The sequence below is a fragment of the Heloderma suspectum genome, chromosome 12 (assembly GCF_057233095.1).
Source record: "Heloderma suspectum isolate Gila_16-S chromosome 12, 16-S_ref, whole genome shotgun sequence".
NCBI lineage: Eukaryota > Metazoa > Chordata > Lepidosauria > Squamata > Helodermatidae > Heloderma > Heloderma suspectum.
In genome coordinates, this window is record NC_139469.1 from 33,007,177 (window position 1) to 33,034,162 (window position 26,986).

Below are 26,986 nucleotides of genomic sequence, written 5' to 3' on the forward strand. Positions count from 1 at the left end.
TGTCGGAGGCAGGTCAGGGAGGAAAGGGAAAGGGGCTGGGAGGCGTCTGCACCAAGCGGATCGCCGGGCCGGCGCTCGTGGAAGGAGGGGGCGCTCGGCGGCAGCCTCCGCCTCGGACCATGGTCTGCGGGGGAGGAGGGAGGCTCGGCGCTGCTTGGCTCTTCGCGGGGCTTCGAGCGGGTAAGTGGAGCCGCTGCAGAAGGAAGGGGCCGCCTCCCGCCACGACCGACGCAGCGGGGGGACTGAGTGGCGCGGGCGTGATGGTGGCGGCTGGTCGAAGCTCCCCGCTCCCTCCCTCCCAGCTTTGGGTGATGTTCCTGCCGAAGCTCCTTGGCTGGACGTCTCCTCCGCAGGAGGACCCGGGGTTGCCTGGGGCAAGCAAGCCTGCCCGACTGCTCTCCTTCCTTCCCTTCCGTGCCTAATCGAGTGGGCTGGTAGCCCTGTTAAGTCGCGTGCCTTAAACCCGGCTGGGTCAAACTTAGTCTTTATGCGAAGGCCGGGGGTCTTCACCCTCGACAGAAGCACGCACCCTCCCTCGGGGCGGGGGGGAAACGTTGCAATTGTTAGTGCCCCTTTCTGTCTGGGTCCCCTCCCTGCCCCCGTCTTTCTCAGGACATATTCAAGACGCAATCCTATGCGTGTGTAGACAGCAAGAAGAGTCCTGCAGCTCCCAGCCGCGCTAGCTGGGGAATACCGGGCGTTGTAGGACTTCTTGCTGCCCAGGTATGTGCCCTTAGTCACACTTCCCCAACCTGGTGCCCTCCAGACGTGTGGGACTCAGCCCCCATCATCCTCGGCCAGCACGCGCTGGTTGGGGATGATGGGAGTTGGAGTTCACGTCTGGACAGCGCCAGGTTGGGGAAGGGTGTGTTAGACATTCTGGTTTATAGCTGTTCTGGGAATTGGCTTCTGTGGGGTAGCTGGCTACAGATTTCTAGCGGAGAATCTTTAGTCTCTGGAACAGACTACAATTCCCAGGATTCCTTGGGGTGCAGCAGGATAGCCTGACTAATACAGAACCAGTATAAATATACAGAGTACTGTAGACGTAGTCTCATTCCAGGGCCAGCATCAAAGGCTGGCATGGTGGGGCACCTGCCAAGGACCCCCCCCCCACAGGGGCCCACTAACAAGAGCCCCCTGGACTTGCCCCTCCTCTTCACCACTGCAGTACGCTTCTTCACCAGCCTCTCACTCCGGGCCAGCCGAGATGCCACTGCCTATCTGCTCGCTAGCTCTCTGCCTAACAAGCAAGCAAGAGGTAGCAACGATGAGAAAGAGGAGGGTGAGCAGGAGCAGCTGGTGACAATGGGGCCAAGAGGGGAGACTTATTGAAGGAAGGGGGCCCTCCGAGGGTGTCTTGCCCACGGGCCCTCCAAAGCCTGTTGCTGGCATCGTCTCATTGTTTCTCTTTCTCCTCCTTTTCCTCTGTCTTTCTACTTCTCTCTCAGTGTTTCCATATAGCGAATATGAAATGAGACTGAACAACCAGTCGATGCTGGGGGACAGGAACTGATGGCCCATAGGCCAGATCTTCCCCCACATATGCACACGCTTTGACTGCTTCAGTTATCCACCGTGAGGCGACAAGATGAGGCATGAGGTGCCTTTTTCACTTCCCAGAACTCGTAGCTGGCAAGGAATTAACACATTGCTAAGCCTCACTGAACATGCCTTTTAGCTTGAGCTGCAATGAATACCCACAAATATTAGGAATTGGACAAATTTTCTAGTCTTGCACCTCAGAATCAAAGTCTGAATTCACATTTTGACTGTAACATTTTACCACAAAATGTAAGTGTTTTAGATTGCTGCTATCACTTGGCTGTGTGAGCAAGCATCAAATATGAAATCTCAGAAGCTGTCATCTGTCAAATACTAAAAAGCGTTTTAAGAGAGGACATGTATCAGTTTACATGCTATCAAATGCTGCCAAATACTGCATGCTATTGCATTGTGTGCTATCAAATACTAAACAAAATCAGCCAACCATCTGTTTTATTCCCATACATTTGGGAATATGGAATGTACCGAATGCGCTATTGCTGTAACACATGGATTGAGTAATACATGATACAACTGGGAGGTGTGAGGCAGGAGCAGCAAAGCTGTGACAGAGAGGTTGACTATTGGTTAAATGGGGCAAAGTGTGACAAGATGTGTATGCATGTTCTGTGTAAAGAAGGCTTTTGAAAACGCAATGTACTAAAATGGCTTTCGACAACAAAGTTCAAGGCCCACGAGTATTTGAAGATCCGGGTTCAAAAGAGAGGCTGACTGATTTCAGCTGAGTAGCACTAGTTACTTGTGGCATGTAGTTTCCCTTTCAGATGGAAACTAGTTTGGGATTATGAAACTAGAAGGGAAGGGTCTATTTCTTTTTCACCCAATTGGGTACGAGCTGTTACGTGTTTTTTAGGGCAGCCAGCTTCATTTTTAAATGCGGATTGACCTCCTGACCCTATCAGTCTGTGGAACTGTATATGGAGTCAGTCAACAACTGTGGACTGTCCAGCTCACGTCAAACTACTTTCTGTGTGATACTCTAGAAGCCACCTTATATACTAAACTAGGGAACGGACCAGCTTCGCATGGGTTGAAATAGCCTTTAATTTGATACAACAAAACCTTGAAGCAAATTGCGCAGCTGTCAGAGAGAAGAACGTAAGGACGTAAGAGCCCTGCTGGATCAGACCAAGGGTCCATCCAGTCCAGCGTTCTGTTCATACAGTGGCCAACCAGCTGTCGACCGGGAACCCACAAGCAGGGCATGAGCACAACAGCACCTCCTGCCCACGTTCCCCAGCAACTGATGTCCATAGGCTCACTGCCTCTGGTACTGGAGGTAGCACATAGCCAGTTGGACACATTCTGAGTGAAGCCATCCCCACTGAAACACCTAGGCATAGCCCCTCCCATGGCGTGCCCCTGAGGAAGGGGTCTGCCCACTCCATGGCCCTGGGAGGCTTGCCCTATGGCAGGGTGTAACTCTGTCTGTCGGGCTAGTCTCTCCTGGCTTCCAACTATTGGCTGCAAAGCTATGCGTGGGTAAGGGAACCCTGCTACCTAGTGACTGATGGTGGTACTGCAGGCTTTAAATACATGGACAGATTTAAATTAATTAACATTTGTTAGGGAGCAATCCTATGGCTGCTAGACAGAGGCTAGACGGCCATAGGATATCTGGTTTTCTGGGAACTGACCTCAGAGCCCACACGCCGAGGTCGGTTCCTGGAGAACCAACCTCCCCACATGTAGCGGCTGAAGTGGGGCATTCTGGGGCGGGCAGAAATGCCTGTATGGCACATCCAATGTGTCGTACAGCAGTCTCCTCCCCCGCTCCGTCCTCCCACAGCTAGACAGTCGCAATCGGCTGTCTAGCCGAAAATGCAGGGGCAGGAGAGGCACAGAGGGAACGATCCCCTCTCTGCTTCTCCTGCCCTGCATTGGATAGGCGGTTGCCTCCGACTTCGGAGGCAGCCGCCTATCTGCCTAGGATTATACCCTTAAATGTATTTTAAAAACAAAGCAACCCTGTGGTGCACACGCCTGGGGTCCCCTTAGTATGCATGGCAAGTTTTAGATGTCTAGGTTACATAGTCTTGGCACTGTGGTGATGGCAGACAGACAAACATCCTCTTTTATTATTATAAAAATAGACATTGCATGTCCCAATGTTGTTTTATTATTACTTCACATATCCTAGGACTGAGCTTTGGGATTCAAAGCAGATTAAGGGTGCAATTATTTGCATATTTAGAGAGAAAGAAGTGTCTGTTTTGACCCCCACATTCTGATCATCTTGACTTAGTTTTGCGGATCTTGCTGTTGTGTTGTAGCTTGCTTCTTTGGTCATTTAGGGTGCAATCCTATGCATGTTTAGACAGAGGAATGCTGTGGAATGCTATGCTGGCTGGGGAATGCTGGGAGTTGTAGGACGCTCCTCTGTCTATACAAGCATAGGACTGCACCCTTAGAAATTGTCAGAAGTGGTCCTTCCATTTTGTTCAGGCCAGGCTGAGGAGGGGTGCTCATGAGGATTTGTGCAAAGCAGTAGAAAAAGGAGTAAACATTTTCTCTCTAGCTGTGTTTGAGGAAGAGGAGAAGCAGCAAAGTCCACTTCATTAGTTCAGCTGCCATTTGGCTCCTTGTTTCCGAGAACTGTCTCATCAGTGACCACTGCAGCTGATGTAACTAAGAACTGGTACCTGAATTTGCTTGATTTCCTGTTCCCTCTGGATCCCCCTTCTCCTTTGTCTCATAGGCAGGGTTTCTTATCGTGCAATCCTATACATGTCTACTCAGAATTGAGTCCCATTGAGTCCAATGAGGCTTACTACCAGGTAAGCTTGTATAGGATTGCCCCCAGATCTCTCTACACTGCTTAGAAAGCTTCTAGACATTTTCTAAATGATGAATTACAGTTTCCTGGGAATCAGGCTTCCTCCATTGAGCAGGGGGTTGGACTTGATGGTCTTGGAGACCCCTTCCAACCCTATGATTCTCCTTGGATGAAGCTACTTCTCTTTGACACCAGTGAATTCCCATTCTTGGTTCTTTTGATCTATGGTATATATAGGTAACAATTGTAATTAGAGGGAATGTACAGTCAAAGCCAGAAATATTGGAACAAGGATAACTGTTTTGGCAGTTGGCCTCAGCACACCACCACATTGAAGTTGAAAGGAAACACACCCAGATGGAAGTCAGGACTTTCAGCTGTAATTCAAGGGGTTTGACAAAAGTGGGGCACTAACCATTCAGGAAGGACAGCCAGTGGCATACACACACCCATCGTTGGTGGCTCATAAGTAATGGAACAAACCAACATCGTTTCAAACTTAAGGATCGCCTTTAATACCTGGATGAAAATCCTTTGCAGTCAGTGACTGCTTGAAGTCTGGAACCCATGGACATGACCAAATGCTGAGTTTCCTCCCTCGAGATGCTTTGCCAGGCCTTTACTGCAGCTGCCTTCAGCTGCTGCTTGTTTGTGGGTCTTTCTGCCTTCAGTCTTGTCTTCAGGAAGTGAAAAGCATGCTCTCTTGGGTGAGATCAGGTGACTGACTTGGCCATTGAAGAACATCCCACTTCTTTGTCTTGAGAAGCTCTTGTGTAGCTTTTGCTGTTTGTTTTGGGTCATTATCCATCTGCAATATGAAGCGGCGTCCTATCAGTTGGGCAGCATTCGGCTGAATCTGAGCAGAAAGTATAGCCCCATACGCTTCAGAATTCATTCTGCTGCTTTGATCAGCAGGCGGGTCATCAATAAACACCAGTGACCCGGTTCCATTGACAGCCATACATGCCCATGCCATAACACTGCCTCTACCATGTTTGACAGATGATGTGGTATGCTTTGGATCATGAGCTGTTCCTTTCCTTCTCCATACTTTTCTCTTCCCATCATTCTGGTACAAGTTAATCTTGGTTTCATCAGTCCAAAGAATCTTATTCCAGAACTGGGCAGGCTTTTATAGGTGTTTGCTGGCAAAGGCTAATCTGGCCTGTCTGTTCTTGAGCGTTACCAGTGGTTTGCACCTTGTTGTGAAGCCTCTGTATTTACATTCATAAAGCCGTCTCTTGACTGTAGATGTTGACAATGACATGCCTACCTCCGCAAGAGCGTTCTTGACCTGGCTAGATGTTGTGAAAGGGTTCCTCTTCACCATGAGCAGAATTCTGCGGTCATCCACTTGAGTTATCTTCCATGGTCTTCCAGGCCTTCTGCTGTTGCTGAGCTTGCCAGTTAATTTCTTCTTTTTCAGGATGTTCCAAACTGTTGAATTGGCCACTCCCACTGTTTTTGCTATCTCTCCAATGCGCTCATCTTGTTTCCTCAGCCTAATGATGGCCTCCTTCACTCGCATGGACACCTCTTTGGACCTCATGTTGGGAGTTCCAGTGAACAGATACCAAATGCAAATGTAACACTCAGAACCACCTCCAGGCTTTTTATCTGCTTGACTGGTCATGGGGCACCCAGGAAACAGGCCACACCTGGCCATGCAGCTGCTTGTCAGCCATTCGTTCCATTACTTATGAGCCACCAATGATGGGGGCGTGTGTATGCCACCAGCTGTCCTTCCTGAATAGTTTGTGCCCCACTCTTGTCAAACCCCTTGAATTACAGCTGAAAGTCCTGACTTCGCTCCCACCTGGGTATGTTTCCTTTCAACTTCAGTGTGGTGGTGTGCAGAGGCCAACTGCCGAAACAGTTATCCTTGTTCCAATTTTTCTGGCCCTGACTGTAATTGTGAAATAAGAATGTGCAAGATGAGTTTGGGAAACTGAGGTTGTTGTTACTATATATTTTTTTTCTTTCAAAAGGAACCTCAGTTTAAATATCGTAATTGTAATTTTTCATCCTCCTCACCTTCCCATTCACCCACAGCCCCCTGGGCTCCTGTACACTTAAAGGAAACAGGGCTGGTGCAAGCTGCCCTGAGGCAGGACAGCACAAGGCTGCTGTGTGTCCTCCCCACCCCACGTCTGCATTTCCTATTGTCCCACCCCACCTCCTGCCCATCACCCGCCTGTGTTGCACGTTACCCCCACTCCCTGCCTGCCGAGGTTACACATCCGCCCTCCCCCCCCCCTTACCCTGTGTCACTGGCTGCCGTCTGGCTTGCCTGCAGGGTGGGCAGGTTCTCTGAAGAGCCACATCAGCCAGAAAAAACAGCCAGTGGTCTCTCTGAGAACCCAGCCAGGCCCTGCTGCCTGGCTCTGAGGGGGTCCCTCCTCAGAGCTAGGCATTATGGGAGGGGCATCCCAGGAGATTCAGGTGGCGGCTCTCTGAAGAGCTGCCCCCGCTGTCTTTTCCAGCCGGTATGGCTCTCCAGAGAGCCTGCCGGCCCTCGGGATGAGCCAGAGGGCCGGTGCTGCTTGGAGAGCCTGCTCTCCTGCTCTGCTGAATACTGCAGTGTGGGAGAACAGCCAGCAGGGAGAGCACCCTGTGGGGAACCCTGTTGGTAGGCAGAGCGGGGAGCACAAAATCCACCGCTCCTCCCGCTCTGCCGCCTGAGGCATGGGCTTGAGGCCACCTCGTGGGAGGGCAGGCCCTGCAAAGGAACCCAAAACAACCAGTGATGTTTTTACGTCTTTATCTGTGGAGACTTTCACTTTTAACAGCTGCCTTGTTTTGAAGGCCCTGTGAATTCTTGCTTGCCAGCTGTGTGACTGACTGTCTTAAGGGCTGAACCGCCCCACCCAGCTCCTGGGCTCGTGCCTCTAGAGCAGAACTGGTTTCGTGGGAGGCACCCCGAGGAAATCGGGAACCTCCCCCGCCCCGCCCTGTGGAACACCCTTGTGGTAAACCAGACTTGCTGACAACGCGGCTCCTGCCGTTCCCTGACAGCCAAGCAGGTGGGTGGAGATCAGGCTGGCTGAGCCACCCTGCACAGCTGAATTGTGGAGATTACTTATTGATGTTGAAACAGCCTTCCCATATCTGAAGACAGGGCTGGCTGGCTGCATGGCTCAAAGACCCGGAGTCTTGCAGGTCACAGGAAGAGCGGAGGGGTCATTTGTTGCTGCACTGGGTCGCTTGTGCTTTATGGCAGGTTTGTAAATATTCCCCTCTCCCACAGGAGGCTGTGCGGGGTAAGATTCACCTCCAAATGATGACAAGGCATGGAAACCTCTGTAAATTGGACCAGTAATGACCCAGCATAGGTAGGTGTCATCAGCTGGGCTTGTAAAGATTTGAGTTGACTTGATGCTGCTTTGAGGCCCCTGAAACATGAGTTTCAGCGCACCCCTCTTGACTCAAGGAAATGTACTTTGCTCCCTGATTCTGGCATACATTTATTTGGAGGGGCTGTAGCTCAGTGGTAGAGCACCTGCGTTGCATGCAGAAGGTCTCAGGTGTGGTCCTTGTCATCTCCAGGTAGGGCTCGGAAAGAATCCTGCCTGAAACCCCAGAGAGCGGCTGCCAGTCAGTGTGGGCGGCACTGTGATGGATGGAACAGTGCTCTGACTCAGTATAAGGCAGCTTCCTGTGATCAGTTGATATCCAGGCATACTTTGGAATAAACTCTCTAACTGCAAACACAAGCACGTTTTGATTTGACCAAAGGGGAAATCGCACCTGCAGTTTTATGTCCCCATACGGCAGTGTTTGGTTCACAGCTGCTGTGTATTCCATGACGAAAGAGATGACTGGAAGGGTGTATAGCTGTGTCCATTGGGCCGGTTCCCACAACTACCATGCCTGTGGCAGTCTGTTTATGTGTGTGCACGTGCTCAGATTCTGAAATGCTTGTGGTCAGCAGATTGAGTGGTTAATGACTTACAGTTATTTTGCCGTCTGCCAGGTAATCTGTATTAAGTTCTGTGGCTGCCTGCAGTTTGCCGTTCAGGCTTTGAAAGGACAGTTCAAATGACCAGTTCACCCTGACTGTGGTGCAGCTGAGTCAGGAAAGAAACCTGGCCTGGCCCAGAGTGGCTGTTTGGCATAGGTACGTGCTAAAATCCTTGGGGGATGTTTTTGATTAATATCACGTTTCTAATTTTGCAAGTCGTTCTTGTGTACATACTCGCAACAGCCTCAAAGGGTAGGTTACTCTCTCATCATACTAGGGGTCAGGAATCTTTCTTGGCCCATGGGCCAAATTAACACCAGACAAGCATGTGGGCAGCCATGTGCCAGCAGTGGGCATGACTACAGCCCAAAGTGCTGGCATGCAGCCCCGATATGCTTGTCTGAAGCCAGTTCACACATATACACACAGCATTCTCTTTCATGCACACTCCACTGCCTGCCTGCCTGCCTGCCTGCCTGCCTGCCTGCCTGCCTGCCTCTCTCTCTCTCTCTCTCTCTCTCTCTCTCTCTCTCACACACACACACACACACACACACTCTCACACACACACGGCTTTTGTGCTGTGTGGTGGAAAGGGGCCTGCTTTCTTCATTGCGCAGCACATGTCTAGACTGCAATGTTTTTGTGATGCTGTGAGGAAGGTTTCTCACCCAGAAGAAATTGCAGCCCAGAAATTCAGCGAGCTCCCTCTTCCTTGCTGCTCTTGACTTCCCAAAGGATGGGGCTTATGGGAGGAGGAGAGGCCATAGCTGAGACTTGGCAGGCCATTGGGGGCGTGGGGGCTGGAGGGCCACATCCGGCCTACAGACTGGAGATTCCCCATTGCTGCATTATACAGATGGGGAGCAAATCCATGTCAGAAGTCAGGGCTGAAGACTTCTAAGAGCCAGTCATCTCTACCCATGGGATCATCAGTGTTTGGTATGAAAGATCTAAGATCTGGTGCTGTGTAGTGGCGAAGAGTGTGAACTGGGAACTTCTGGGTCTCCATAATTGCCTCAGCCACAAACCCATTCAGAAGCTGTAGGTGAGCCACTGTTCCCTCTGCCACAGACCCAAATATGTAATTTGGGGAAAATAATGCCAACCTGCCGTACATGGCAGTCTATAAGGATGATTGAGGATGTATGAGCAGCTCTTTGATAGATTCTCCATGTAGGACTTGACCGTTCTCTCTTGGTTTTCCCACATTTTACATTTCCATTGTAAAAGCATCGGGCGGGGGGATGGAGTGTGGGGGGGGAGTTCCCTTCTGTGGAATAGCCTTCCCCAACCTGGTGCTCTCCAGATGTGTTAGACTACAACTCCCATTATATCTTGCCATGTGAGGCAGGAAGGCTGGATCACAACAGGAGAAACAACCCTCGGGGAGAAGACTTGCACATCTTGGAAGAGAAACAGGTTCTTCTGCTTAGAGAGAAAGAGAGAGAGAAAAACCTCCGTCAGCAGAGAGGGGACTCGGAGACAATTCAGCATATTTTGGATTAAATTGCATAGTGCGAGATGACGCTGGCCATGAGAAGGCCTGGCTGAACAAAGGAGCCTTCACTTTAAGTGGCTTGGTTTAGATTATAGGTAGTCAATGCGAATTGAATGGACTTGTCCTTAAAATTCTGGATCCTTCCCTCGCTCTTTTCTCTTGTGGTTGTTGTCCGCTGCTGACTCCCTCCCTTCCACATGGTTCTACCCCTGCTGTTTAGCAGCAGAATTGCTAAACAGGTGAAGAAAGATGCATGGGGCAGAGAGGTGCAAAGCTTGTCAGTCACTGGAATAACCAGTATTAAAAAGGAACAGGAGGGATTTGTGATGTCTCTTGTCATGGTGGGGGCAGCGGCAGAGAGAGAGGGAGTGGATTGCTCATGTTTCGGCGGAGTGCCTTTACCTTCCCTTGCAATGTGCAGCTTGGCTCACTTGCATGAGTAGTACATAATTGTACCCTTCTTCAACGTTCAGCAAGTCCCCTGTGATCTTTTGGATCGATTGATCAAAAGGTTTTGATGGCTCTCCTAATCCCAGGCTTGCCACTCATTCGAAAAGAGACCCTTTGCATAAATATTTGACAGCTGCATCAATCGATCAGAAAGTGACTGTAACTTAAGTCGATCAGCATGTCATTCTTATGACAAATGTGATGCTGCATTTCTAGGAACTGATACGCATACCAGCAACATAAATTCCAGTGGGGTAGCTATGCTAGTCTTCTTCTGAAAAAACAGAAGATTCTTGCTGCATTTGTAGTTACACCTTCAAAAGATTCCACAAGACGTACTTCTGCTGATTTAGAGATGTGGTTAGCTAAATGTTCTGTCTGAGCTTTCTCTCTTGCTTAGGCCACATCTATGAGGAATTTTGTGTATATGTGAGCTAGTCATCTGACAGGGAACTGCTCTGGCCTGTGTTTCTTTCCCATTTTGAGGAAGTTAGAACAGTGTTTCAGACCAGCAGATAGATAAAGAAAAGATGTTCAGTGCTTGGTCACACATAACACAAAATCTCCTTTTGTACTGCATCATGACATTTCCAAGGTTTTCTCCTTTCTGCCCTTCTGTCAGCAGAACATGGATCCATCCAGCCCAGAGCGTTCTTCTCAGACAAGAGGCGTTCTGCAGGATTTTGGTCGGAGATCATTCCCATCTCTGCTACCTGCAGTCTGCTTCACTGGGGGTGCCGGGGGTTGAACATCAGCCTTCCCCAACCTGGTGCCCTCCCAAATTATGGGAGTTGTAGTCCAGCACATCTGGAAGGCACCAGGTTGGGAAAGGCTGTTCTTCATGTTATGCATGCGCTTTACCACTGAACCATGGAGGGAAGGCTTGCATGTAGTGAGGACTGTTCCACTGTGCACAGACATTGAATGGAGCAAGCACATGCACAGAGCCTGATAGGAGCACGGTCAATAAAGGCTATGATATCCAGGATCAGAGATGCGGTGGCAAGGTTTTTTTGCCCTTCAGATTTCTCCCTAGGAGAAATGGCAACCTCTCTCTTATATGGGGCAAACCAATGGGGTATATTTGGGGCTGCCATTGGACGGAATGCTGGGAATAAGGGGCTTTGCTTGTGCCTCTTTTTTATAGATACTTAAGTATATTTTTTTAAACACACTTAAGCATTAAAACCTAACATTACTTAAGAACATGAGAAGAGCCCTGCTGGACCAGACCAAGGGTCCATCTAGCCCAGCATTCTGTTCACAGAGTGGCCAACCAGTTGCCCATGGGAAACCCACAAGCAAGACATGAGTGCAACAGCACCCTCCTGTCCATCATCCCCAGTAGCTGGTGTACGTAGGCTTACTTCCTCTGATACTGGAGGTAGCACATAGCCATCAGGACTAGTAGCCGTTGATAGCTTTCTCCTCCAGGTATTTATCTAACCCCCTTTTAAAGCCATCCGAATTGGTGGCCATCACACATCTTGTGGAATTCCATAGTTTGACTATGTGCTGTGTGACAAAGTCCTTCCTCTTATCTGTCCTGAATATCTCACCAATCAGCTTCATGGGGTGACCCCATTGGGTTCTAGTATGATGAGAGAGGGAGAAAAGTGTCTCCCAATCCACGTTCTCCACACCATGCATAATTTTGTACACCTCTATCATGTCTCCTCATGCCCTCCTTTTTTCTAAGCTAAACAATCCCAGCTGTTGAAACCTTCTCTCATAGGGGAGATGTTCCAGCCCCTTGATCATTTTAGTTGCCCTTTTCTGCACTTTTTCCAGCTCTACAATATCCTTTTTTAGGTGTGGTTACCATAACTGTACACAGTATTCTGGTGTCGCCCTATAGTTTTGTATAGGGGCAGTATTATATTGGCAGTTTTATTCTCAATTCCTTTTCTAATTATGCCTAATGTGGAGTCTGAGTCACAAGGCTGGAAGTTTAATTTCTAAGAAGTGTCCGAATCATTAAAAGATGCCTACTCTCCCCCCCCACCACCACCACTCCACCCCATGCAAAATTATAATAGTAATGTACAGACTGGAACACATGCTGGGCATGTGTTCACTACTGCACTAGGCTTCAAGCCCCTGGGCTTGTGCCAACCTTAGTTTAAATCTAAATATAAACTTGCACATCAAGTTTCTGTCCCTCAGACTTGCAGGGGGCAAGTTTGAAAATGCAAAAAGAAAAACATAAGCCCATCTAAGTCCAGATTATAAGAGAAGGTTTTGTATTTTGCCTGTCAAAAATGAGTCGTAAATAACGTGTTTCACCTTTCATGTGCATGGATGAATATATTTTAATGATTGAGCCAAATATTGATTCCCCTCAAAGGTGACAATTCCAGAATAAGGGCAGGATCACACACTTACTTATGAATACACTTGCAGGAGATGTCATCTGGCAGGGGGAAGGCTAGAGAATTGCCTGACCTAGTTGTCACCCCATGGGGGCACATTCATAAGATACATTCACTCAGTGAATTTCCTCTTGTATCGCTGTCATGAAGTTACAAAGTGAATGGGGATGCTGGGAATAAGTGGAATGTTCTGGAATGTGTCCTATTGGGGCACAGTTTCATTGATAAATGTCTGCTTTATACTATTTTAACTGTCATGGCATCCCCCAAAGAACAGTGGGAATTGTAGTTTGGTGCAGCACTGATATTTCTATGTGAGAGAGACCCCAAGTTCACCTCACAGAACTATGGTTTCCCTGCGCAGCTATCTTGCCAGGTGTGCAAACCTGTGAGAATTCAGGCCTAATTTGAGTGCCGCCTGTTCTTGGGGAGGTAGCAGGGCAGTGGCTGGCGAGTTTCAAGCAAGAGTCTGGGTGAAAAATGAGGGCAGGTGTAGGACCCTGAGGCCTTTTTGACCACCTCACAGTCCCACTTCTAGCCACCACTTGTGGGGTTCCCTTTACCCGAAGGGGGGAGGCGTCTCTCTCCCTCCCTTCTTCTAACCAGTACCTATGCTCCTGCACTGGCGAGGTTCTCCCCCAAATCCTTCTTTTCCACATGCCCCTGGATGACTACAGAACTCCTCCCCACCGGGTCTGCCTTTCCTAGTCACCAGGCCAGGTGCTTTGGTCAGTGCCTCTCCTCACATTGCCACCTTTAGGCTCACCCACAACCCTCCGTTGGTGTATTGTGATGCTTCACCTCTCATAGAATCATAGGATAGTAGGGTTGGAAGGGGCCTACAAGGCCATCGAGTCCAACCCCCTGCTCAGTGCAGGAATCCAAGTCAGAGCATCCCTGACAGATGGCTGTCCAGCCTCGTCTTAAACACCTCCAGTGTGGGAGAGCCCATCGCCTCCCTAGGGAATGGTTTCCATTGTCGTATTGCTCTAACAGTCCGGGAGTTTTTCCTGATGTTCAGCCAGAATCCGGCTTCCTGTAACTTGAGCCCATTATTCCGTGTCCTGCACTCCGGGATGATCGAGAAGAGATCCGGGCCTTCCTCCCTGTGACAACCTTCCAAGGACTTGAAGAGCGCCATCCTATCTCAGTCTTCTCAAGGCTAAACATGCCCAGTTCTTTCAGTCTCTCTTCATAGGGCTTTGTTTCCAACTCTCTCAATTGCTGCCACCAAGAACCCTTCTAGAGCTGCTTTCTTCCTTTTTGGTAGCACAGCCCAAGCAGCCGGCACGTGGGGGTTATTCCACGAAACCCTTCTTAATAAATTAAAGGGAAACTGCCTTTTAAAACGGAAAACAAAGAAGGTTGATAGGAACTGGGTTGGGATGAGGAAAGGATATCAGTGATGATGATTAAAATAAGGCGGCACTATAAACTGCACGGTATAACTCTTGCTTTTAGTTCTGTATTCAAAACCCTTCACACTTTCTCTCATGCTATCTGACACACACTCTCTAACCCACAGACTATCTCACTAGATGTTCTCACTTTTATCTCCCGATCTAATCCCGGACTTATCCAGCTGTTCCCAATCTATCCTCCTCCCAGACTGATCTCTCTCGCAGACGCAACCACTCCACCTTTTATGCACTAGCTCTCCTCCAATCACAATGCGTCCCATTCTCACTCAGCCACTCCCCCTTTCTTCCACTCGCCAAACTCTCACTCTTGCCCTCACTCTGCCAAGCCCCGCCTCACACTCACCTGTCAATCATTCCAGATACATACCCGCCACCATACATAGATACAAGCCTTTACTATGTACAGATTGTACATGTGGAATCACCACAGCATGGTTGGAGAGGTTTTCCCCCCACTTAAGTGCAGGTCGGCCAAGGTCGGGGATGCCGTGTGTCGCTTTCCCTGGACTTCCTTCTCAATTGGTCTTGGCAGATTTTGTGGGCTGTTTCCCACAAAGTAAGGGTTGGCCTGAGGGTTGGCCTGGGCTCACTGCTGCCAGAGGAGAGAGACGACACCAAGGAACATGGCAGCCATGCCCCTCTGAGACAGATGTTCAAACGAGAAAGGCACCAGGGTCTGCATGCTCAGCAAACCCTGCTCACATGCATACCAACGTTGGTGTGTAGAGTTCCTCCATGGTTGTTGATAGGCATAGAGGACTCCTCCATGTGTCTGCGAGTGTGACCCCGTTCTCCCTCTCAACGCCTGTGGGGTAGTCATTCGAACTTAGCTACTGTCTTGAGGTGAAGCGGCTGCTGTGAGGGAAAGAGGAAAGGGTTGCAGGAGCAGGCTCAAATGGGGACTGTGCCTCTCTTGCGATCATGGGATTCCTGAGACCATTGGAATTTGAAAACGTTCTGGAACTTTTCCCTATATAGATTGGGATTGGATTTAGCACGCTTATTTAGCTTTTGCATTTAGTGAACAAAACCTTAAAACAGTACATCGTGCTAATTTTATGTGTGATATGAATATCTCCATTTCTTCCCCAATAGCTGAAAGTATCTGAACTTGAAACATTTGATCAGAGGCAAAAAATTAGTGAAGCATTCTGAGATTTAAATATTACATTCAAATACATTCGAAGCTTTACTTGTAAATTTTATTTTATTGCTTGTATTTTAAGACATGATAGTTCAATAGCATGCACTTCTCTTACATGCTGTTGAGATGTAAGGACTAAAAATATTTAACTAAATGAAATTGCTTTTAAAATTTCATAAATATCCCAAATAATACCATTTTATTTATTAACAAAGTTATAAATGATGTATTTTATGTTGTTAAAGCAGTAAAATAAGTTTAGATTTAATGAGGAAGTAAATATTACATATATTTCAGTTTCCCCCAAATTTCCTTTTTTTCCAGCAGGGAGGACATTGTCTTTCCATGGCTTCAAAGTTTCCAGACATTTTACATCTCTAGGTACACAGCCTGTTCTCTCCCACTTGGCTCCTCCCTTTAGCTTGAGATGCTAAACAAACCAGAAATAGTTTTGTTTAACATGTCAGCTGAACTTCACAAACCGGGATCTGTAAACCAAGAACAAGCCCTGGGTTACAATCCTGGCTTGTGAAGGATCTTTACAAGCCAGGATCTTCAGTTCTGCTGACACAGCGCTACACAAATCATTTCCATTTTATTTAGTGGTTTACACTAGGGGGAAGAGCCGAACAGCAGAAAACTCATTCACAGTAAGCCAGGACTCCCCCAAATTGGCTTTACTGTTCCATGCCTATTATGTTACTAATTATGGGAAACCACATATTTTTAGAAAAGGAAAAATTTCCATAGAAAAATGTCACAGATGTTTTTCCCCACTGTTTCCTCTCCTCCCTGTTTGACAGAATTGTTTCTGAAATTAGAGAGGTTGAGGGCTTTTCTCGTATGAGGATTCCAAATTGATAAGCTAGCAATGCTTCTGAGCGGAGGTGATGACACTTAAATCAGTTTGTTTGTGTTGTGCATGTGCCCTTTCTTGTCCCCCTCAAAAAGGTGGGAGTCAGTGTGCTGTGGTGTTGGACTTGGACTGAGGACAGTGAGGCTTAAATCTCTGCTCTGCTATAAAGCTCACTGAGTGACTTGGGATCACCATCTCTTGGCCTAAGCTACCTCACAGGGTTGTTGTGATGAAAATATGACAGGGAAAATAAAACCATGTACAGCACCCTGAGCTCCTTGAAGGAAGGACGGAATACATATATGTGTGAAATAAAAACCCGCTTGTGTGAATTAACTTTCAGTAACAGTTGTGAGGACCATCGGTTTATCCTTTCTCCCAAAAGTGGCTTCCTTTCCTCACGATATGGGCCTTCTTGCCTCTCTTTTGACCGTTCAACTGTCGTTCATTCCCAAAATTCTCTTCTCCACTAGCTAAACTGCTCCCCATTGGGTCATACAAACATTCTGGCAGAGACCTAGGCCAAAGCATTGCGGATGTCTTCCCAGTTTGGCCCTCAGTGCTGAACCTGTTGTCTCACCCTGGCTAAAAGTTCTCATTGTTGTTGTTTGTCTTCTGAAGGTTTTCCACAACTTCGAGCCAGCTTCCTCCATACAGAGTTTGAGAGGCGACCATCTAAAGTAGTCCTGCAGGCCGACATGAAGGTGGAGCTCCTTCCAGCCCTCACGGACAACTATATGTACCTCCTCATTGATGAGGAAACCAAGGAGGCTGCTATAATTGACCCCGTGCAGCCCCAGAAGGTACCTCTTCCTGGATGCCTGCCTGCCTGCCTGCCTGCCTGCCTTCCTCTTTCTTTCTTTCTTTCTTTCTTTCTTTCTTTCTTTCTTTCTTTCTTAATCAATTACATTTCTGTACCTCCCAATAGCCAAAGCTCTCTGAGCAGTTTCTTCCTGTGCCGGTGGGCTGACATGTGCAAAGAATGCTGTTTCATTTATCAGATTCATGTTTAGAGATCTTGAATTTGCTATTTGAGAATATTGGAACATCTGGATTCAAAATTAAATCCATGACTTTTATTTCTTTTTACTTCTGGTGGATGGATAAGAAACTTGGAATTTGGCACAAGTTTGGAGGGGCCTTAGTCAAAAAGATATGAACAAGCAGGTGTACTTTTAAGTTACAGACTAGAAATGTTGCTCCCAAATGAATAAATTTATATGGGAAATACATATTATTTTTAATTCAAAATTGAGTTTCAAATACAGTTTTTGTTGTTGGGGTGGGGGGAGGAGAAAGTATTTAGAATTTGAAAGTTTAGAATTCAAGGAAACGGGTTGAATTTCAGCACTACGTCTGCATTCACCTCCTATGTTACGTTGTATTGAGGCTAAGGTTTCCATATGTTGGAAACCTTTTCTTTTAATTTGTTCTTATCACCTGCACAGTTGAGTTAATATTGCCATATGAACTAGTTGTCAACTTGTCCTGTATTCCAGTACATGTTTTGGCAAGCTTACCTACTCAGAGGTAACAAGCACTTCCAAAGGCATAGCGCACAATTTGAGAGGTGTGCCTCAGGATCTTTGCAGTGTTGCAAGAAATCCTGGGGTGCGCCTCTTGGATTGATCACCACCTCCTCGGCGTCCCTTAAAGTATTTCCTGTCCCAAATGACTGCTTGGGTCTATTGTGCAGTTTGGCCAGTCCTGTTGAGGAGTTTTACTTATTGACCTCTCCTCCCAGGCAGTTGTAGATTGGAATGGAGTAACTTAATTGAGACTAAAGCAGATTTTGCATGGAGGTCAATACTTTCCTTTTCTCACTATGTCTACAGGTTGTGGATGCAGTCAGAAAGCATCGAGTGAAATTGACCACTGTCCTTACTACACATCACCACTGGTAACCCTTTTTTATTTATATGGTTTAAATAAACAAAAGGCTTTGTGCCTGGGGTACGTACATGATGTTCAGGTTCACGTTATGGGATCAAGAGAAGCATTCCCCCTTCCTCTGCTGTGCCATGGCTTACTCCAACCAGAGACAGATGTCAAGTGGTATAAATGTTCTCTTTGGGGATGCTTCACGATGTGCCTGCACTGCAAGGTTCAGCTTCCTTCCTGTTCAACTCAATTTCCCATCCAAAGATGCCTAGGAATGTTAGTTCCCCATAGTGAAAGGATCTTCTAAGGGCACAATCCTATGCATGTTTAGACAGAGAAAAAGGCCTACAATTCCCAGCATTCCCCAGCCAGCCATGCTGGCTGTGGAATGTTGGGAGTTGTAGGCCTTTTCTCTGTCTAAACATGCATAGGATTGCACCCTAAGGGAAAAAAAAAGCCTCCTCTCTAGTTAACAGTTCCCAATATGCTTTGCAGAAAGCTGTGGCAATTGAAACAGTTTGGACTTGTTTAGAAACCAAACTTGTGGTATACATGGGGTCTTTGGCTGGGTTTTGCATACTCTCAGGGTCTGACCGATCACCATATTTTTGTGATCAAGAATGGATTTTCCTCTTGGGTCAAATTGTCTAGACACTTTTTATTTCCCTACCCCTTTCCTTTCTGTGAGTCCTCACGAGCTTTTTGCTCTGAAATCACTGTTCTGCACTGCACCTATGCTGTATATGTGGCTCATGCCATGGACTACATAGCAGGAAGTTGATCTGTGACAGCCAGATGTCACACTGGTGCAAGAGCCCTTTCTATTCGGATCCTATTCGCTTTTTGCCTCACGCAGCAGACTACAGGGTAAGGCCATATAAGCTGCATTCGAAGAAAAGTAATGCTCGTAATATCTTAAGTTTTAAAGAAGCTAGGATTTAATGGCAGGTTTGCTTGTAAGAGAATGCATCTTGTGTATTTTCATAGCCTCCAAAGTCTGACATTTTGACCTTCTAGGGACCATGCTGGTGGCAATGAGAAACTTGTAAAGATGGAGCCGGGGTTACAAGTGTACGGGGGAGATAGCAGGGTTGGAGCCCTCACCCAGAAAGTCTCTCATCTTATGTCATTTCAGGTAAAAAAAGGGGGAAAACATGTTCGCCCAACCACCCTCTGAAACATGCGTTCCATTGAAGCATTGAGGCGCATGAGTGCCCTGCACATGGCATTGGGCTTCCCCACCCCCACCCCCTTGCATGTGGCAGCTCTCTGCTTGTGGAGCATGGGCCCATCTGGTTTGAAACTGCAGGCTTTTGCACATGACTGCATAATGCACACTGAAGGGATTTGTGGTGCAGCTCAAAACGGCCACTTTGTCAGACCTGCTACCGCAAAGATGGAGCTGCCACAGGGAAAAGAGAGGGGGAAAGCGTCTGCCCTGAACAGGGCAATCCTGCACATGGGTCTATTAGAAGACGAATGGTGACATTGGTAAGCGCTGGTGCCTCGCGTGGGAACTATGTGATGCGGCAAAATTGGTAAAAGCTTCCCTGAGTTCCCAGAATTTTCACCGCGCTGGTTTCATCTTTTCTGTCCATAAATCATTTTGCTGCAAATAAATGCGCACAGTCAAATAGAAAGACGCAGAGTCTGTTCACGTGTTAACTCTTGACGAGGCCTTATGTGTGCAGAGGCCAGCGCAGGCTTCTCATGCTCTCTTGTCCAAGCAAAGGTGTGGAATCTGCTGCAACCATCTACAGTCCTGACTTCTCCTAGAAGACAAGCCGACCACTGGGCAAATTCTGCTAGTTGCCCAGTGGTCGATTACTTCAGCCTCTGGGAGAAGCAGAGAAGAGATCCTCTATGGGAACGTTCTCATTAAGAGGCTGCCCTGTTAACTGACCCACAGGCAGCTGAATAGCATAGGCAGAGCAGTACCTTCCTTGATCATGTTGGTGAAGGCAGCCTTTAGAGTTGCACAGAATTCTTCATCGGGCAGAATGGATGCGTACGGTCAGCTATATACACTGTGGCTACAAGTGAAAATGTTTTTGGCAGGTGGAGATTGAAGGCCGTATTAGACATGAAGTTAACCACAAGATTGGCTCTTGTTTTTCTTCATGGAATAGCAGCTTGGCTTTGCTACAGGTGCAAAGGGCTTGAGGCTCCCCACCTCCGCCCCACATGGCCTGATCCTGATCCAGATCACACTGCTATTTAGTAAAGAAAAAGCAAGTGAGAAGGGGCCAGTCACGCGGTTACCGTTGCGCCTAGATCGGCCTCTAGTTGCAAACCATAATGAAGAGATTGCCTCCTGTGGCTTAGGGTACTAAGTGCCTAATTGGAATACTAATTGTGGCTTGTCTGCCATGGCTGTGGTCAGCTGTGAGCACCTTCCTGATGATTTCATGCCTGTGCCAGGTTAGGACAATGTGGACATGTGGTATTTATTATTTAAGAATAATATTTTGTGCTGTGTTGCATACAGTTGCTGATTTTGTTGTATATAAAGGCAGTGGGAGCATTTACTCCATCTCCATTGTGTTTGCATGTTTTTATTTTTGTACTATCAGTAGTACCCTTGAAAAAGAACTGTGAGGTTTGAAACACGTCTTGCTATTTTCTAAAAATAAACTTTATCCTCTATAGCACGTTTGTATATTGTCGTCTTGGTTTTTCTATGCACCTGGCTAGAACAGCTGTGGCGTACAGAAAAACATTCTGATAGTTTGTCCCACCACCAAGGAAATCTCCTCCCCCCACCCACCTACCCACTCCCGAATAGTGTTGCAAGATCTGTTTCTCTTCAGAGTAGTAAAGGACTGCAGCTTTAGAACTGTTGCATTTTAAAACAGATTTTAATTGACTACTTTTGTAACGAGCTACTTTTCATATATAGTCACACCCCAAAGCCTTTGGGAGGAAGGCCATAGATAATCCAAGTATATTCCCACAGCTGGGTCCATACAGTGAATTCCTAAAAGTGCTGGAGTGAGCAACGTTGCTCTTCTTCTATCTGAGAATAAGACCACCTTTCCATCCTGCCTGATGAAGAGTTCTGTGCAACGAGATAGTCTGCATACTCCTCTGTCAGTGAAGAGTAGTCCAGTGCAGGAGATCACCACCTTAATTGTTCAATAAGGCTACGGTAGACCAGAGTAGTGGGGTTGCATCAGCTTCCAGGATGATATTTCTCACTTCATTTCTGCCCACCGCTGTGGGTGCTTCAAGCTGAGATTGGCCGTGCTGTGCTGAGAAATACCGCACCTAGAGTTCAATCCTGCTTTACTGTGATAACTTCCTTACCAGTGACTGGAGCTTTTCTCCCTTTCCTAGGTCGGCTCCCTCAACGTGAAATGCCTCTCTACCCCTTGCCATACCTCTGGGCACATCTGCTATTTTGTGACAAAGCCAAATAGCTCGGAGCCCCCTGCTGTGTTCACAGGTGAGATTTTGAGTGGGGCTGTGCACACCTGGGCTGCAGCCCTCCAACCGCGCCCTCCTGGGTATTCCACTTGGACTCATCGCTCTTGCTCTGACATAAGCAGCATGTGGAATGTGGGGTGGTTGCGATGCAAAAGATCGCAGAGATTTACTTCAGTGCATCCTCATAGGGTAGGGTTGTTCTCTCTCTGCTCTCTGGGTTTCACCAAACATGTTCAGCTGGTTTGGTATCAGCCGAAATATGTGATTGGCTAGTTTGCTTCATGACCTTCTTAGTGGACTTTCATCTAGCTTTCTCAAGAGAATTCTTTCCAACAGTAAAGAGTATTGCAAGTCTTAGAACACTGCCAAATTTCATAGTCTCTTTTCTTGTGTACCAGTCATGCAAATGCCACCCTAAACTAATCTATGTCCATATGACCTCCTAAGCTTGAGTACTCCGTACCAAGGATTCCTTTATTTTGCAAATCTCTGTCTGTCTGTCTGTCTGTCTGTCTGTCTGTCTCTTTGTCTCTCTCTCACACACACACACACACCCTTCTTCAAAGCTTCAAGTGGAGATAAAGCCCTATTCTCCACCAGACCAGACCATTTTTTCCCCCCTGGCTGTTGGGGACTAGAAAAAACTTTCCAAAACTTGCATTACCAGGAGCCAACATTCTGCACAAACATATTGATTTAATACAAATACATTCAGCCTGATCAATATACCAACTGACTAGTTCAGCATTATTCATATCCCTTTGCCAAAGAGATCTGATGATGTTGTCGGCTTAGCCATCCCTCCTTAAGTCATTATGCTGACTCTTCATCACCTGCAAGCTTCTAATGGGGAGTGGCCATGGCTCAGTGGTAGAGCATCTGCTTTGCATGAGGAAGATCCCAGGTTCAGTCCCCAGTGTCTCCAGCTAGGGTAGGAAAAATCCCTGCCTGAAACCCTGGAGAGCAATTGCTGCCAGTCAGTGCTGACAATACTGGGTTCTATGGACCAAGGTTCTGACTCTGTGTAAGGCAGCTTCCGGTGTTCCTAATCATCAGTATTAAAGTTTCTTGTATCTCTGCCCTGGCTGTATCTCCTTGTTTCCCCTTAGCATCTCTTCTTGTTCCCTTTGTCTCGTGGCTCACCTGTTACCTGTCACCTTTCACCATGGTGCACCTGTTCCTGGAACAGCCTTTCCTGTTCGGTTAATTAAGCTGATTTCCCTCTTCTCTGAAGTCATTCCTCCAAGACTCATGGCCTCCAGACAAAGCCATCCTCCTGAACCACCATAGTTTTGCCCCCCTTGCAGTTCCATGGCCGCATGATCCTCTACCTTGCACTCCTCTACACTCTTTTTCTTAATCTCTAATCTCTTCCAATCTTTAGGTGCATGTGGAACTCCATACATCACCTTGCACACTGCACATGCTAAATAAAGAAGTAGGGCCAGTCGTCAGTCCTTGGGTACAATTGTGCCGCTGTTCAACTATTCTTTAGTTCCAGCATTGTGTCAGATGCTATACACAACACAGGCTTGCTGCTGTCCTCGGTGGCCAGCCTGTCCTAGTGTGGACTCTAGCCAGTTCCAACAGGGTATTTTCTTTCTCCTCCCCCTGCCCTCCAGGAGACACGCTGTTTGTGGCTGGCTGCGGAAAGTTCTTCGAAGGAACCCCCGAGGAAATGTATAGAGCCCTGATTGAGGTCTTGGGGCGTCTCCCTCCTGAAACGGTACCACACCAATGTGCTCTGGGAGGGTTTGTACGAAAGACAGCTCAAGGCAGTTTCAGCTGTCATTCTGTCTCCTGGGAGCTGTTGTTCTGTGAGGGGGCCTAGGGATCTCTAACCTGCACCCTTGGCCATCTACACTTCTCAGGACTTTTTGAGGGAAGCCACAGTGGTTAAGCTGCTATGAAGCCAGCGTATCTAGTCATCTTTCCCAGCTTTTGTTCTCTTGCATAAGTTAGCCAATTCCAAACTGTGAAATGAGAAAGCAAATAATCTTTTCCGATGAATAGCTAAAACACCTTTCTACATTAGAATATGGGCAGGGGGCATGAATGGACCCCTTTCAACTTTCTTGTCATTTTAGCACTTTTTGTTGTATTTGGCTACACTCTGTATAACCCTGGTCTAGCCTTTATGATGAATGCAAAGGAGAGGGGACTGTTACCTCACACCAGGGTGGCAGGGAGGGTGTATGTGCTCAGAAGACGCAAGACTTCCTTCCACTTTTTAATCTGTTAGCATTTTGTGATTCAAGTCAGGAATCTGCAGCAGCCATGGCTCCAGACAGCTCCAAAAACTTATTGGCTGCTTATTTTATCAAATTTCTTCAACCACATTTTCTTAAGCTCAAAATGTAAGATGTAGTAAGTAGTATCTTAAAATGTGTTAAAAAGAACCCACTACACCCAACTAAAATAGTACAAGTTAAAGATTAAAGGCCTAGGATATTTATTTATTTGCCTCCTGGCAATAAAAGGATTACAAAGACATCACTTGATGGGCCTCCCTGGAGAGGTTGTTCCATAATTACAACACCACCACTGAGAAGGCCCTTCCCTGAGCACCCAGGGATCTTGTCTCCCTCCTGGACAGCTCCCAGATTTGCAGTAAGAGTAGTGTAGCTCATCTCAGAGGTGCAAAATGATCCAGCTGCCTGTGCTGTGAACATCAATATATCCACCCTAATGGTTGGCATCCAGAATAGCGCTGCCTTAGCTGATGTAAGGGAACGAGGAACTAATCCTTGGGGAGTGGAGTGGTTTGCGGGTCAGCCTCTTGGACCATGAGATGCGCACTACCTTCAGCATTATAGTCTGCCTAAAACTTCAGAATTAGGCTTTAAACAGTTATGTTGTGACTTTGGCAGATTATAACTCTCTTCCTCTGCTTATTTTCTTCATAGAAAGTCTACTGTGGTCATGAATACACCATCAACAATTTAAAGTTTGCCCGGCACGTGGAACCCAGTAATAGTGCGATCCAACGAAAGCTCTCATGGGCAAAGGCAAGACAGGGTTGATCAGACTTCTCGCAAAAGTGATCTGTCCCTCTCTCAGCAGCCCACTGGGTGGGGAGGAAAAGAGAAAGAGGGGAGTGGCAGAGAGAGAGAGAAGGGGTGGTCCCGTCCACTGCTGGCATGCAGCCCCCAACGGATGACTGCCGAAGGGACGCGTCTCTCAACAGGAAAGTGGTTCCCCGTGTGCTGGCACTAATCTCTTGTGGTGGGGGGGTGCTATTGGCTACTGTGGGGGTAGCAGCCTCCTCCTTAGTCAGGGATAGGTGACCTGGTGCCCTCCAGATATCTTGGACTACAATGCCCATAAGCCAAGACTATTTGCCATGTTGGCTGGGGCTGATGGGAGTTGTAGTCCAAAACCCAGAGGGGGTTGCATTGCCTACCCCTGTCCTAAGTCAGTGTAAAACAGCAGAAACTTAATGGGCCAGTTTGCATGATCGCAATAAGCCACTCTGTCTTCAATGTGGCGCATGTGGGGGCACAATTTCCATAAACACTACCCGGCCACAGCTTGTTATGTCATCTGAACCTGGGCACCATAGCTTGTTGGAGGGTTAAACATCCCTCAAACAACCCATGGGCTGTTGTAAGGTTATTTGAGGGTTGTTTAACCCTCCAGCAAGCCATGCTGCCTGGGTTCAGACAACTTGACAAGCAGAAACGGCACCCACAGGTGCCCGGCAAGCCACGACAGCCCCCCCATCTAAATTAAGCTATGGTGGGCTGTCGTGTCATGCGAACAAGGTCAATATGTAACAAATGACTTTAGTGCCCCCTTGCTCTTATTGGCCAGAACACCGGAATTTGAGAGCAGGTGCAGTTTGGGTAAAATCCTGCCTGTCCACTTTTCCTTTTTTCTCCCTAAGTAAAGGGGCAATAGACATGCTTTGCTTTTTTTTTTTAATGGAAAGTGAGCATTCAAGGAAAGGGGGCTGTCATATCTCCGATGGGTTCTGGTTGTTTTCAGTATCAAAAGGACTTTTACACGTTTTTGTTTTGTTTCCCTAGGCAAAATATGATGGTGGCGAGCCAACCATCCCATCAACCATTGGTGAAGAGTTCACATACAACCCATTCATGAGAGTGAGGTAACTTGTGTATTCCAGGATGGCAGATGAACTGAGGTTGTGCATTAGGTGCTTGAGAGAAGGTGTTTTCATGATGGATAAGTGTTCATGATGTGAAAGAAAGAATGCTCCTTGATTGCTTGAGCCCCACATTTAATAACCATGTTTGCTTTTCGTTTGGTTTTGAAAATTATTAATAGCAACATTTATAACTAAGCATATATGTTGAAAGACATATTTTCAAACAGCTGTACAGAGCAGTTCTTAGAAATTAAGAAGGTTTCAAGATTCATGCAAACATGTTCAGAAGTCAACCTCTCTGCCCTGGAAGCCTTCAGCCCTCATCTTATTTGTGGACTCACTTAGTGATGAGGGAAGGCATTCCATGCATGCTCAAAGGCACTCTTTCTCTCTGCCTCACATATTTCAGGGATCCACGTTCTGTGACTAAACACTGGTGAACCCACCTTCACTCGGCCTGAGCTGTTCCTTTTGTAAGCACCATGTTAACAGAAGGAAGAGCCTTTCTAACTCCGATCCAAGAGCCACTTTGATCAAAGAGTCCAGCATCTTGTCTTCAACAGCAGCCAAGCAGATGACTCCCGGAAGCCCACAAACAGAACATGAGAGCAACAGCTTTCCCTTGCCTGTCCTCAGCATCTGAAATGCTTCTGAACGTGGCAGCTCCCCACAGCTGTCAGGGTTAATCAGCCTGTCCCTTCATAAATCCCTTCTTAAAGCCATCTGAACGACAGGTAGCGTCCTTGTAGAGAGACAGCTCCTAGTGCCACTGAGCGAAAGGCCTTGTGTAGCTATTCTGTCTCTTCCTCCTTAACGTATCTTTTTATGGAAAGAAAAAAGATGAAAGAAGCAGTGAGAAAACAGGGTTACACGTGGAAGACGACATCATCTGGATCCCCCGTAAATTCCAAAATTCCATGAATCGGGCAGGGTGATTGCACGATAAACACTTTTCCTGAAAGCACCTGCTGTTTTTTCAACATTTGTGATAGTTAATTCCGTAAATTCAGAATGTGTGTGGTGGATCTAGCTTTCCTCTGTGCACTTGTTCTCTGCTTGTGGCACACCATGGTCGCATGTGTGTGTGTGTGTGTGTGTGTGTGTGTGTGAGGGGGGGGAGGGAGGATCCTTTAAGATGCATATAGTGTTGACATAGGTGCCCCATGTTCAGTGAACCAATTAACTGTCCCCACCCCCTCCTTGGCAGGGAGACTACCGTGCAGCAACATGTCAGGGAAACTGACCCCATCCGGACAATGGGAGCCATCCGGAAAGAAAAAGACAACTTCAAAGTGCCGAAAGAGTAAAATCTCATCCCAGACGCTGTGCTGCTTTTCTTTTTCTGTACCTGATTTAGTTAAGGAAACTGAAGTTTCATTGCTCTTTTTTGTTAAAATATTCATGTTAAGGAATTTTATTTTTTATTTTCTCTTAAAAGGAAAAACAAACCAACAAAGCACTTTCTATGCTCTTATTGGAGATGTTCTACATGCTATTTAAAAGATGTTAATATCTAATTATTCT

At 47.2% G+C, this 26,986-nt stretch overlaps 1 protein-coding gene across 9 annotated transcripts; it reads left to right on the forward strand.

The window, feature by feature from the left end:
* Positions 1-26,979, forward strand: LOC146336775 (hydroxyacylglutathione hydrolase, mitochondrial). Of its 9 annotated transcripts, none has more exons than XM_084818956.1 (10): positions 2-180; positions 7,590-7,674; positions 16,669-16,850; positions 17,883-17,947; positions 18,946-19,063; positions 21,265-21,373; positions 22,977-23,080; positions 24,261-24,362; positions 25,383-25,462; positions 26,670-26,979. In XM_084818956.1, exons 3-10 carry the CDS (start codon positions 16,746-16,748, stop codon positions 26,767-26,769), a joined length of 783 nt encoding a protein of 260 aa, XP_084675082.1. In that variant the 5' UTR covers positions 2-180; positions 7,590-7,674; positions 16,669-16,745; the 3' UTR covers positions 26,770-26,979. The 9 variants fall into 9 exon arrangements, with proteins under 9 accessions (XP_084675077.1, XP_084675082.1, XP_084675080.1 ...); XM_084818954.1 differs by lacking the exons at positions 2-180; positions 7,590-7,674 and adding exons at positions 189-1,285; positions 1,452-1,794; XM_084818957.1 differs by lacking the exon at positions 2-180 and adding an exon at positions 7,349-7,365.
* Positions 26,980-26,986: the final 7 nt, after the last annotated feature.